The sequence below is a fragment of the Suncus etruscus genome, chromosome 9, assembly GCF_024139225.1.
Source record: "Suncus etruscus isolate mSunEtr1 chromosome 9, mSunEtr1.pri.cur, whole genome shotgun sequence".
NCBI lineage: Eukaryota > Metazoa > Chordata > Mammalia > Eulipotyphla > Soricidae > Suncus > Suncus etruscus.
In genome coordinates this window covers 100,323,363-100,337,607 of record NC_064856.1, presented here as the reverse complement: position 1 = coordinate 100,337,607, position 14,245 = coordinate 100,323,363, and the positions used below count along the sequence as shown (strand labels likewise).

At 33.3% G+C, this 14,245-nt stretch overlaps 2 protein-coding genes across 2 annotated transcripts; both read right to left on the bottom strand.

Annotated features, from left to right (window-relative positions):
- Positions 1-1,095: 1,095 nt before the first annotated feature.
- LOC126017807 (olfactory receptor 9G1-like) lies at positions 1,096-2,013 on the bottom strand. The gene has a single exon (XM_049779863.1). It carries the CDS (start codon positions 2,011-2,013, stop codon positions 1,096-1,098), a length of 918 nt encoding a protein of 305 aa, XP_049635820.1.
- A 10,016-nt stretch (positions 2,014-12,029) lies between these two features.
- Positions 12,030-12,947, bottom strand: LOC126017810 (olfactory receptor 9G9-like). The gene has a single exon (XM_049779866.1). It carries the CDS (start codon positions 12,945-12,947, stop codon positions 12,030-12,032), a length of 918 nt encoding a protein of 305 aa, XP_049635823.1.
- Between the last annotated feature and the right edge of the window lie 1,298 nt (positions 12,948-14,245).

Here is a 14,245-nt window from a genome sequence, read left to right as displayed (position 1 = left end):
TGAGCATAATGAATTCAGATGCATAACTAATTTTTATTTTCACACATGCAATCATGGTATTAGCAGGTATCAAGATGTGTGAAAGCAGGTTGTTTTGAGAATGCTGTAATGCAACCATTTTACATTCTGAAATTGGTTTTTCGTTTCACTGAACCGACATAAAATAGTGGATTTTCTGTCCTTGCAATGTATTGATGTATCTGTTAATAATCCTTAAAAGGTGTAATTTATCTAAAGTGGTATTCATGATAAACTTTCAGTAACAGTATTGCAAATTGTTGTGTCTCAAAAGAAAGAAGGAAAAATTTCTGCCACAGAGGCACTCTGGAAGTCCAGAAGGGAAATTGATGACATTGATGGAGATAAGTGGACTCTGGTAAATGGACTTGAACATTGCCTGACTAAAATCCAATCATGAACAACTTTGTAACTTCGTACCTCACAGTGATTCAGTAAATACAATTTATTCTTTTTTTATTTACTGAATTTATTTATTCAGTAAATAAAATATATTCTTGGTTATTTTTAGTCCACTGGAAAAAAACAACATTCAAAATACTTACCTTCTGTATAATCTTGGATGGGTAAGGGAGTTCATGTACCTTTGCTTTGGGGCTACTCCTCAAACAGTGCTTGAGAATCACTTCCAAGGTGATATGTGCACCTTGGTATTCCAAAAATGGAGTCTGGGCAGGACTTTATAATTGCAAGTCAAGGTCTTTACCAATGAAGACATCCCGGGTCATATAATGAAAATTTATTTCTAAATAGGAGTACATTTTTTTACCTTGAGTCTATTGTATTATCATATATCAATGATACAAGTTACCATTCTTTGTATTTTCAGGGTTACACACAACAGTGCTCAGGGCTTTAATTAATTATGCACTCAGGAGTTACTTTCAAATTGTCTGGGGTCACAACAAGATTAGTGACTTTATCCCTGTATTATATGTCTAGTTTCCAGGGTATACATTAATATTTCGCTTTTAGAACATGGATTAAGATGGAATACAATGTCAATTATCTTTGAAATATAAAAAAATTTGATTAAAGACTATTCACTCTTTTGTGAGGAAAAAAGAAAGTCTTGGTTTACTTAAGAAGTTTTTTGACAGCCTCTTTCACATCTTTATTTCTCAGGCTATAAATCATAGGGTTCAACATGGGGAATACCACGGTGTAAAATGTAGAAACAATCTTGTCTGAACCCACAGAATAGTTGGACCTGGGACGTGCATAGATGTAGAGAATGGAGCCATAGTACAAGGTGACAGAGATTAGGTGGGAGGAGCAAGTAGAGAAAGCTTTAAGGCGACTCTGGGTGTTGCGAATCTTCAAGATGGTGGCAATGATGAAGACATAAGAAGCCAGGATGAGAGCTATGGGGGTCATGACATTGGAGACCAGGAGGAAGTAGAGTAAACCCTGGTAGTTATCTATTTTGCCACAAACCAACTTCACCAGAGGAAGAAAATCACAGAAAAAATCTTCAATAACGTTGTCCTTACAGAAGTTCCAAGTTATAATTCTCTTAGTCATGATGAAACAATTTATAAACCCACCAAGGTATGAGGAAATTACCAAAAATGCACATAACTTAATGGGCATGGCTTGAGAATAAACCAGGGGCCTTGAGATGGCCACATAGCGGTCATAAGCCATGGCGGTTAACAGGTAACACTCACTGTAGGCCAGTCCACCAGAGAAGAAGAGCTGACATATACATCCGGCATAAGAGATGCTTTTATCTTCAGATATGCAGTTTACTAGGATCTTTGGGGTGTAGACAGAGGAATACCAGAGATCCAGAAAAGACAGATTACCAATAAAAAAATACATGGGAGTGTGCAGCCTGGAGTCATTGCAGATCAGTATGATGAGGGTGGTATTTCCGAGGAGAGTCATGGAGTAGACTCCAAGGAATAGTACAAACAGGACCAACTGCATTGTGGGGTCTGATGTGAAGCCCAACAGGATGAACTCTGTAACTGTGTGATTGCTCCTCTCCATGACTGAAATAGTTTTCACCTACCAATAGAAGATTAAATAGTAAATTCCAGAAATTATTATAAAAGAGGACATTTTTATAATAGGCTTATAAACTGGGGTTATGGCTATGGTAATATAGTATGTAATAAAAGAACAGAATATTGCCTGAATGGTGGAGTTAAAATGAGATCTCTGAATCTTAGTATAAATGTTGCAATAAAATACATTATGAGGAAGGGAAAATGAGGGGTGGGCACACCCAGTGGTGCTCAAAACTTATTTCTGGCTTTGTATTTAGGGGATAATTAAATTAAAAATACATTAGCTGCTCAGGGGATTAAATCTAGATTAGCATAGTGCAATTAAATGCCATACCAGCTTCCTGCTCTCTGACCCTATTATTTGTTTTTAGAAAATTGTCTCATTTCTTTTTCTATTTTAGCAATCCTGTTTTGTATGAAGTGACAATTTTTTATTGATATTTTTCTAATGATAAATAAAATCATGAACACCTTATTCCTTATTGTTGGGTTTTATGTTGGAGATATATAACTCAAATGTTTTCATTTCAATTCATTCATATCTCTAATTACTGTTGAGTCATATAGTTATGTGTTCTGGGTACAATTCCTCAACTCATAACAGTCTGGATTTTTGGAAAGTTTTCTTTCATATTACTAAGTTTAAATTTATTAACAATTTGATGCACCTTTTTTTTTCCATTTTTTGGTGATTTATCAAAGAAATAACGTATCCAAGCTCTCAAATGATTTCTCCATTTATTTCTACTGTATAATATTATTTCTTATGAATATTTAAAAATTTTTATATACAATGTGATTTAACTTTGACTATGCATAAAGAGAGGTTTGACTTCTTTTGCATGTGAATACATATCTGTTCTATCACCATTTGCTTTTTTTCACCAAGTTGTCTTTGTACTTAATGGCTCAAAAATATAATACAAGAGTTGGAGTGGTAGCAAAGAGGTAGGGCACTTGTCTTTCACGCAGGTGACCCAGGATGGACCTCGGTTTGATCCCCGGCATCCCATATGGCCCCCCAACCCAGGAGCTATTTCTGAGCACATAGCCAGGAGTAACACCTGAGCATTACAGGATGTGGCCCAAAACTGTCCTCCTCTATATACAAATCACTTTTCTGATAGTAATATAGATTAGCAAGTCAACATAGACACAAAAAAAAGCTAGAATTACAATGTTTGGTGTATGCTTTGTTACAGTCTATTTTCTTATTTAGTTCAGCTTTGAGAAACTACATCTCTTGGTTCATGGTCGTCATCTATGAAGACAGCATCCCTGTGTATCATGCTCATTTTTCTGTAGTAATATCATCTGAGTTTGAGCTCATTTTTCCCTCTTTTTTACAACTATGGCGTTTTGATATTACATTGAACCTAGATGATAATTCAGCATAAAATATTTTGAAGTTAGACAACTGACGGCTTAACTTTTAATTCTCATATTATCTAATATTTTCACTGCTTCCTTGATCATAACATGGGAATTAGGGGTGGGGTAATAGATCATCCTATCTATCCAAACTGTTAATATACATAAGGATTACTTTGCTTTCTATTCTGTTTTCAATAATGTTTGTGCCTGTTCTTATGACATTTATGCCTGTTACTATCTCACTGTCTTGATATCAAGATAGCTTTGTATGAAGTGTTTAATCTGAGTTAAGTCCCCTCTTTTATTTTTCTTTAAAATTATTTGTACTTCCTTTAGTCACCCCACATATCATATTTTATTTATGTCATGGCTGCTTCTTTATTAAACCAAGTAACAAACATGTATGTTTTGCTACTTCTTTGTGTTTTATATTTATTATAAGTGCCATATGTTATCTGTTTAGATGTCTTTATACTCAGCTCTAGATTAAAAACTTGAAAGTATTTTTTTTACTCCCCTATTCATACCTACCGTATTTTTCTACAATATTACAGAGAAAATCCCCTTCTAGTTCATGAGTCTTTAATATTTTTGCCATAATTCTCAGCAAAAGAACCAAGTTTAGAATATGGTGAAAATATGGGGAAATTTCAGAGTGTACACCAGATAAATAATCCCTCCATTTACATAAAATATAAGTGTGCTGTAATTGTAGATATTTTGGGTTTCAAGCCTTGTAATTTAGCATCATTTTCTAGGTCTTCATATAATATATAGACAGTAAATCATACTCATATGTATTACTAAAAATATTTAACTTTGTGGGGTCTGAGCAACAGCACAGTGGTTAGGGTGCTTGTCTTGCATATGACCAACCTGAGTTCAATCCCTTGCATCCCATATGGTCCGCTGAACCCTTCAAGAGTGATTCCCGAGGGCAGAGCCAGGAGTAACCTCTGAGCACTGCCAGGTGTGGTCCAAAATCCAAAAAATAAAATCAACTTAAAATATAATTTGTAGTTCATATAATCTAAAATTCATTAAAAGCATGTGTTTCTAATGTAGAATAAGTATAATACAAAAGATGATAATATGGTTTATACCAAAATTGTATATGGTTATAATTACTTGACTAATTTTATAGTAGATTTAATATATTTATGTAAGTTCTATAATATGTAAATTCTGGAATTTTTAATAAAATAAATGCATATATATGTAAAATTATGATAAATATATTGGCGAGTTAAATTATAGTAAAAATTATCACTTTTCTAACAAGCAAAATTCTATTGAAAAGCTCAGATTGAACAAAGAATGACCTTAACTTTCTGGTGATGGAAATGTTTATATTCCTGTATATTACATATTTATTGCCTAGGAAGTTTCTTGATCTTTGCTAAAATTATAATAACAAGTTTCAAAAAAATTCTTAAAGAGGTCATTTCTCTTTTAAGAAATGTTACCTCTCAGCTTTGTATTTTGTTTTATAATAATACAATTTTCTGCGAAGGACTAGAACATAACCAGAGAATAGGATTGATTGGAAAACTGCTGTGATGATTCAGGACTACTTACCTTTTCTGTGTCTAATGGGTCTTTTAGATCAGAAAAGATAAGGAGAAATCAGGAGCCTTAGCTTGTGAGATCCAGAATGATGTCTGGTTCAGACAATATTGCCAGTGCTTAGCATAGCACATGATATGCAATAGACATGCAATACATATATCATGAATTAGTGAATTAACCAATGATAAAATCTCAAATGAAAAAGTCAATCAATTTTTTGGGTTGGCTTTAATTATATCACTTTACCTTAACACTATCATCAGAACTATTAGATACCAGTAATTCCTGCCCCTCTGTATTCTGACAAATAATAATAAAAAGAAACTGATCAATCTGCCTACAAAATAGGATTGTAAAATTATCATTTGCATAAACTCTCTGTAAAGGCAGGTCTCATGTCACCAGGATTTTTGTCATAGTCCCATGATCCAAAGGAAGCATGTTTAAGCTTAGAACAGGCTGCACAAGCCAGATGGGAGAGGTATTCAAGGAAAATATTAGACTTTTAGCTATTTAACAAGAAATTAAGTTTTCTTTTTTTAATTAAATTTTTATTGTGACCAATGTGAGTTATAAGTCTTTCACAGTGACATTTAATGTACATAGTGACAGTGAATGAGGACCATTCCCACCACCAGGGTTGTCTTCCCTCTACTCCTGTTCACAGTTTTTCTATCACTAATTACTATAGTAAGAACATGCTTCTTCACTTTTTAAAGATTGTTATTAAACATAATGTTGTTAAACATTAAAGTAAAACTCCACACTCAAGTTTCTCAGAAGCTGTCTAAGAGTGGTACTTAACTTTCATGCACATTAGAAATCTGTGAACCAGATCCAAGTTTCTCACTTAGGCAACTGTGGTTGTGATCCAGGAATCTTCTCATTAAAGCATCCTTGCGTTGTTTTGCTCCGTATTACCCCCAATTCCCATGTGATAATCAAGGAAGTAGTGAAAATATTAGATTATATGGGAAGTAAAAGTTAAGTTGGCAGTTTTTTAACTTCAAAATATTTTATGCTGAATGATCAGCTAGGTTTAATGTAATATCAAAATTCCACAGATGCAGAAAAAGAAGGGTGACAAAAGAGCTCAGACTAAGATGATGCACTTGTTTTGCGTGCAGCTCACTTGGGTTGCAACCTTAACATCTCAAGATTCCAAAGCTCTCATAAGACTAATTTCTGAGCAGAGTCCGGAATAAGTCCAGAGAACCACAAAGTGTGCCTAGAACCATAGCCCCCTTCCCCAATAAAGCATCCATTTGTTTGTAAAGTAGGCAGTCTGTAGAGCAAAGCTAAGAAGTACTTAAATAATTATCATTTGTATTCATTTATTATATGTTGATTTTTTTCCTTGGGGCCACACCCAGCCTGGGTAGTATACTCCTGGCTCTAAGTTCAGGAAGCATGCCTGGCTGTGAGCTGGTGACCTCATGAAATACAAGGAATGGAATCCCAATCAACTGCTTGTAAGGCAAATGCTCCTACGGGATGTACTATCTCTGTCCAACCATTTGTATTCTTATTCTTTATCATAGCATCCTACCTGCACTACAATGCTGTGGAAATCCTGAGTTAACAAATATAAAACATGTTTCCTATTCTCATTAAACATAGAAGGTATAAATATAATTAGGTGAATATAAGTTATAAAAATTCTCATTAAAAATAAGGTATAGATAATCTACTTTTAATGCTAAGGCCAAATACAAAACAAGATGGTGCATCCATTTCCACAAGTAAAGATTGTCTAGATTAAGAAGAACTAGAAATGGGAACAACTTTACTATGCGTGACACTTAGTATATTATTGTTAACTAAGTTATATTTTGGCATTATAAGATAAATAATGCATTTATATTTGTAAGGCAATGTTTTTGTTTATTTTGGAGGGGCACCCCCGGTGATGCTCAGGGGTTACTCCTGGCTATGTTATCAGAAATTGCTCCTGACTTGGGGGACCATATGGGATGCCAGGGAATCAAACCACAGTCCATTCTAGGTTAGCGTTTGTAAGGCAAATGCCCTACTGCTTGCGCCACCACTCTGGCCCCATGTAAGCTAATATTTTTACAATGAAAATAATTACAATTAATATTTTTTGTATTAAAATTTGCTTGCCTTGGGGCCGGAGATATAGCATGGAGGTAAAGTGCTTGCCTTTCATACAGAAGGTCATTGGTTCAAATCCTGGCATCCCATATGGTCCCCCGAGCCTGCCAGGAGCGATTTCTGAGCCTGGAACCAGGAGTAACCCCTGAACGCTGCTGGGTGTGACCCACAAAAACAAAACAAAACAGAAATTTGCTTGCCTTAATTAAAGTACCATATATTTGTGTATCTAAATGAATATTTGACATATCAGAGTTGTTAACCTGAAACAAAAATAAAAGAAAATGAAATAAAAGTATTTAAATCTTTAAAACCTTTTCACTATCTCTATTGGTTCTTTCTCTTGTATTATTAGCTCAATTGCTCTTTAGAATGTAACTAATTCTATTTCTTTTGTAAATGGGTCATGATAGTTTGCATATTTGTGCATTTTTCTCTTCCTTATCCTATACTTCAATATTATTTTAATTATTATTGTTATATTTGTTAATGTTATTTTTCATCTATGGTATGAGCAATGCTACTTTTTTTTGAATCTGAGGCATTTCACTACTTGCATTAGAAATATGGTGAAGATATTTAAAAATGGTTTTTATTACCTATTATATTTTACAGAATATCCTTTGGACTAGCAGCAAACAAATAAAAATTTCTATATGCCTCTAATGTTTGCATTAATCAACTTACCTAAAATTTCTAGGAACACCATCACCTCAACAGAATTCATCTCTCTGTCCAGCAACCTTTTATTCTGGTGTCTGGATTCAAGAGTTGAAGATTCTGCTACCCCTCAGGACTTCATAAGCTTGTAAGATAGTTAGCAAGACAATTAAATACAATTGTCCCTTGACAAAAATTGGGTATCATCCAAAGAGAGAAAATCTTATTTGAGACAATTATTCCCTGGTGAAAATCCGAACATAGTTCAGAAGCTCATTGTCTTTTGAGTATGGAGACTCTAAGAGAAAACTATATATGCTTATATATTATGTACATACGGATTTTAACTTAATATTTTACTTAATTATTTTAGTCACACTGGTTGTTAGGTGTCAATCTAGGCATTAGTTTGGTGACCATTTGGTACTGAGGACTAACCTCATGAAATGCTACATGCAATTGTGCTCAATCCATGTAAGGCATAACCCTGTCTACCACAAATATTTTATACATTCCTTTGCCTATATGGATAACAAGCATATGCATTTAATGATAATATTTTTGTTTTATATTAAATGCCTTTCTTTAGTGGCTCCAATTTTTCTGACCTTTGATTCTTTTACTTATAGCACACGGCCTAATACTGGCGTAGATAGGAGTTTTGCTCTCTGTCTTCTGGATGAGTTTAACCCGTGAGCATCAGTGAAAGAGAAGAGAATAAAAGTGATACTGCTTTCTTCCAGTTATTTTGTTTTTCATGATATCATTAGTGGCTTCATCTATTGACCTATAGCAAAGCCCCTCTCAGGTGATTCATTTCAAAGTTCTTTCTTCAGTGCTTCTGATACTTGCAGAAATAGAATAGAAATAATTTTCTCTAAAGTTAATTATTCAATTCCTAAGACTTCCTAATGCCACAATCTTTTATTAAGAATTTTTTTACTTTTAATTTCTATTAGTACAACATTCTTTCATGATATCAGTCTTGCGGTCAACTTTGATTTATTATTATATAATTGTATATACCATGCAATTATTACTTATTTATATAGCTATATAAACTATACATACAATCTTTTTTTGTAGAATCTTAATTTGGTATATATGTAAAGTATTTATTTATTTATTTATTTTAAAAAAGACCCTTCACCAGTGCAACATTCCCATCACCAATGTCCCAAGTGTCAGAATGTTTTTTTTTAAATTCTTCCCAATCTATGTAGTCTATGTAATTGCCTATTGTCAGTTTTATAACAAGTGATTCTGAAAGTTGTCATAGGGGATTAGTATTCAAATGGACTGAGATTGTGTCTATATTTGAAGATTAAACAGAAAACGATGGCTGTGGGATACTGGAATTTTTATCATATTGGTATCAACTTAATTGAGTGGTAAATAGTGGGAGACAACATGAAATAAAGGCAAAGATATTTATTACAGGAAGAAATAAACATTTTGTAGCACAGAAGCAGGCTAATAAGTATTATAAATATCATGAATTGAATTGGTTTCTGCTACAGTGTTAAACTGGAACACACAGCTAAAATTGTATTATTTTTAAAGGCATAACAATATTTAATTACTGTGATGGTCTTAACATGCACAACTGAATATTTTAGGACATGCAATAAACATGTTGGCATCACAACATTAGATTTGCCTCTGTGGTTTAGTGTATTAGCTATAGTTAATAATAACAAATACAAAAAAAAAAGAATTACTATTCAGGTTAATGTGTTTGTTTGCCGGTGCTGATAAAGTTTCTTATCTATATGAAACTTCTATACTGTTGGGAATCTTTATTTTTTGGTTTTCGGCCCACGCCCGTTTGATGCTCAGAGGTTACTCCTGGCTAAGCGCTCAGAAATTGCCCCTGGCTTGGGGGGACCATATGAGAGGCGGGGGATCGAACCCCGGTCCTTCCTTGGCTAGCGTTTGTAAGGCAGACACCTTACCTCTAGCTCCACCTCACCGGCCTCTACTGTTGGGATCTTGCTTAATTTTACTATCCTATGTTTTTAAACATCTTATTCAATTTTTACTTTTGCTTATCGTTTTTTGGACTACTTCTCTTTAAACACTGTCCATTATGGTTTTCCTATATACATCATTATAACACCACACACCACCATAGTGCCTAATTCCTTTTACTAATGTCTCAAGAATCTTCTATCCTCTCCCTGAATTTTGCATATTTTCTTTACCACTAACACTAATAAAAACAATGGTGCATTCCATACTCATTTAGTAAATTACATCAACACTATCTTATTGCTAAAATTTTAATTTATTACAAAAATGCACAGAACATTTAATAAAAAGAAACAATTTACCATTGAACAATCATGAAATCCATTAACAAACTTTTATTGGTACATAGTTTTAATATAATTTTTTTACTTATTAATGCAAATACTTACTGCAAATCATTGATATAATATTTTCTGATATCAATCCAAAATTAATTTTAGAATAAGGCACACTTTTATATCTTTATAGATTTACCTCATAATATTATTAATTTTCTTTTACTAAATCACTAAATTTACTAAATTACATACATGTAGGATTTATCTATTTCATGTAAATTTGGAAGGGGAGAAGGAAGAAAGGGGCACTGATGTTGGAAATGTTACATTGGTGAAAGGGGATGTTCCTTTTATGAATAAATCCCAACTAAAAACATATGATTTTTTAAAAAATAAAAATATAAAATGTATTAGTTCCAAGTCACTTTCACTACTAACTTTTTATTTATATGCATGATAAACAGAAATTGTTTTAAAATAAATTATCAAAGTATACAATTTTTGAAAAAAATTGGATTTTGAAAATGATATATTTGCATTTTGTTTTATCTCAGTGTTTAGGAAGATATAATTTATTTCCTCCTTTGAACAATAGGTCATCTTTTATTTGTCTCATTTCAAATATACTTACAATACTTTTTGAACATAGTCAAATTATATCACTCCACTTTATTACTATTTATTATCATATATATGTCTTGAATGCTCAAGAATATCACAAATGTCATGCACAAATTCTTATATAGGTTCAACTCTAAAATCCAAAAGGGGGTACTGGGTGTTAAATAGTGATTCATGAAACTAATTTCTACTGGACTTGATCAATATCTCCATAATTAAGGAATATAGGAAAAATATGTATGTATAATATTATATATATAGGTTGAAGGACAGGTTTCCTCAATTTAAATGAACCGAGTTGTTTCATGAGTTTCTCTGAATTTTTGTATTAATGTTTCTGATAAGAAAATGTACACGTAAATGGTTAAGAAGTTGTACTATGGGAACCAGACGATAGATTTTAACTAGGTAATAGTTATAGGAACATAGTAAAATTAGTTCAGCATAGTTGTATGTATTCTTGGATAACTACAGAAAATATATTCTATATGCATGCATCAGTCAATAATATTCAAGAGATATTACTTCATTTTATGAAGGTTTAAATTAAAGTGATTGGTGTTAAGAGTGGATTTATTTTTAATATAGTGAATAATAAATTCACTTAAATATTTGTGTTTTATGTTGAATTACAATGTTTCTTTTGGTGGTCAAACTCAGCTGTGCTCAGGGGTACTTCTCACTTAGTGCTTTAGAGTCATTTCTTCAATGATAGGAATACCATGGAGACCAGGAATTGAACCTAGGCCTTTATAATTATAAACTAAAGACTTCCATTGACCTGCACTCCGGGTAATATTATAAACATTTTTGCTAAATAATCTTACTTTCCCTGACTTGAATTTGTTGTATTATTTTTACAAAGGGTAAAAATGTTTAATTTTTATTCTTTTATATTTGGGCCACACACACAGCAGAGATCACTGTTTACTTTGGGTTCTGCACTTGGTAGTCACACCTGATATTGCTTGGGGCACCAACTGTGTTGCCACAATCAAATAAAAATAGTGCCTAGATCCCTGTACTATATATATTATAGCTTCAAGAGGACAGATACCTTTTGGGGGTGGAGGTCTAGGGTTACAGTGAACAGCACTCAGGTGTTCACATTCCAGGCTCTCTGGTCAAAGATCATTACTGAAGGACACTGGGATCATAAGGGATGCCAGAGATCTACTCCAGGTCAGCAAAGTGCAAGGCAAATATCCTCCCCTCTGAACTATCAATTCTTAACCTACATTTTAAGAACACGGATGATGATGGTTCACAATGGCAACTATTTCTAAAATATAAATACGTTTTCATCAAAGGCGTTTTTATCTCTTCTCTGAGGGAGAAATGTCTCGGATTACTTGAAGAGCTTTTTGACAGCCTCTTTCACATCTTTATTCCTCAGGCTATAAATCATGGGGTTCAACATGGGGAACACAACGGTGTAAAATGTAGAAACAATCTTGTCTGAACCCACTGAATAGTTAGACCGAGGTCGTGCATAGATGTAGAGAATAGAGCCGTAATACAAGGTGACTGAGATCAGGTGGGAGGAGCAAGTGGAGAAGGCCTTGAGGCGACTCTGGGTGTTTCGAATCCTTAAGATGGTGGCAATGATGAAGACATAGGAGGACAGGATGAGCGTAGTAGGGGTTATGACATTGGAGGCCAGGAGGAAGTACATTAAACCCTGATAGTTACCTATTTTGCCACAAGCCAACTTTACCAGGGGAAGCAGATCACAGAAAAAGTCTTCAATAAAATTGCCACTACAGTAGTTTAAGGAAAAAATTCTTTTGGTAATAATGGAAGAATTGGTAAACCCACCAAAGTATGAGGCAGCTACCAATAATCCACACAACTTGAAGGACATGGCCTGAGAATAAACCAGGGGCCTTGAGATGGCCATATAGCGGTCATAAGCCATGGCAGCCAACAGGTAACACTCACTGTAAGCCAGTCCAGCAGAAAAGAAGAACTGACATAAACAGCCAGCAAAAGAGATGCTTTTGTCTTCAGAAATGCAAGTCACTAGGATCTTTGGGGTGTAGACAGAGGAATACCAGAGATCCAGAAAGGAAAGATTGCCAATGAAAAAATACATGGGAGTGTGCAGCCTGGAGTCATTGCAGATCAGTACAATGAGGGTGGTATTTCCTAGGAGGGTCATGGAGTAGACTCCAAGGAATAATGCAAACAAGACCAACTGCATTACAGGGTCTGTTGTGAAACCCAATAGAATGAATTCTGTAACTGTGTGATTGCTCCTCTCCATGACAATGGGGAACCTCACCTAAGAGATACAAAAACAATATTAATGCTTAAATCATCATTTTGCACTAGTAAATTTGATGTTAAGGATTCCATAAAGAAATAATCATTATTAAAATTATGTTCATTGTATACCAAACATCTTAAATATTATAACGATACATTATTAATATTGTTATTATTCATTATCATTATTATTTGGAAGTCATACCAAATTCAATTTAATCAAAGTTTCCATATCATTTGATGGATGTAAGTAAAAATAATTCATATAGACCAAGTAGAAGTAAAGAAAGGAGTTCCTTATATTGTTCATATTTTAAGGATTTAATTTCAGAGAGTTTCTTTTTTTTTCCTTTGTACTACTATCTATGATTGTGATTAATGGATTACAATCATGTGTAGATTTTTTTGTATGTAAGCATTGATAGTCATTTTTTAGTTTGCCCTGAGGAATATCTCAGTTTAATGATTCTTTTATGTTTTTAGTAGAATTCAGATCCAATTTTGGTGCTTTAGTTAATTTTTATTTCTATTTAGAATGACTAAAATAAAAGACATTGACAATATATCCATGATACATATTTTCTAGTACTTTGCTCATCTCCATAATATCAACATATTTTTGTTTGCTTTTATTTTTGTTTTTGGGCCACACTCAGTGGCACTCAGGGATTACTCCTGTCTCTACACTCAGAAATCGCTCCTGGATTGCTTTGGGGATCATATGGAATGCTGGAAATCAAACCCAGATGGGTCCCAGGTTGGCTTCATGCAAGGCAAATGCTCTATCCACTGTACTATCACTCCAGCCCGATTTTAAAAAAATTCGTAAGAAAAATATATACAGAGGATCACATAAAATGTTAGGATTATAATACATAAGATTATATTATTTTGATATACATGATTCCACAATATTAAAATATGTATACAATTTATAATAAAATTATATTTAACAATAATGTGAAGAAAATCTTTTATATATAATAGTTTATGCATTTCATATAATGTAGTAGTGGAAACATTTAAAATTTTACTGATTTCATATATATATTCATATATATTTACTTGAGATTGTATTTGGCTGTGCTCAACTTTTACTCCTAGATTTTATTCAGGGCTCACTCCTGGTGATTCTCAGGGTACCATATATGATACTGGAATAAAATTTGAGTTTGTTGCATACAACTGAAATGCTTTAATTCTTGTACTACATTTCTAAGATTTTACATTATTATTAATAATATTTCCTTTAATTATAGTAATCAAAATTTTCCATGTATTACATTAAACTAATAG

What these genes read in the sequence shown, in the direction of transcription:
- LOC126017807 (XM_049779863.1), bottom strand. Translation starts at nt 2,013, where the DNA reads ATGGAGAGGAGCAATCACACAGTTACAGAGTTCATCCTGTTGGGCTTC.
- LOC126017810 (XM_049779866.1), bottom strand. Translation starts at nt 12,947, where the DNA reads ATGGAGAGGAGCAATCACACAGTTACAGAATTCATTCTATTGGGTTTC.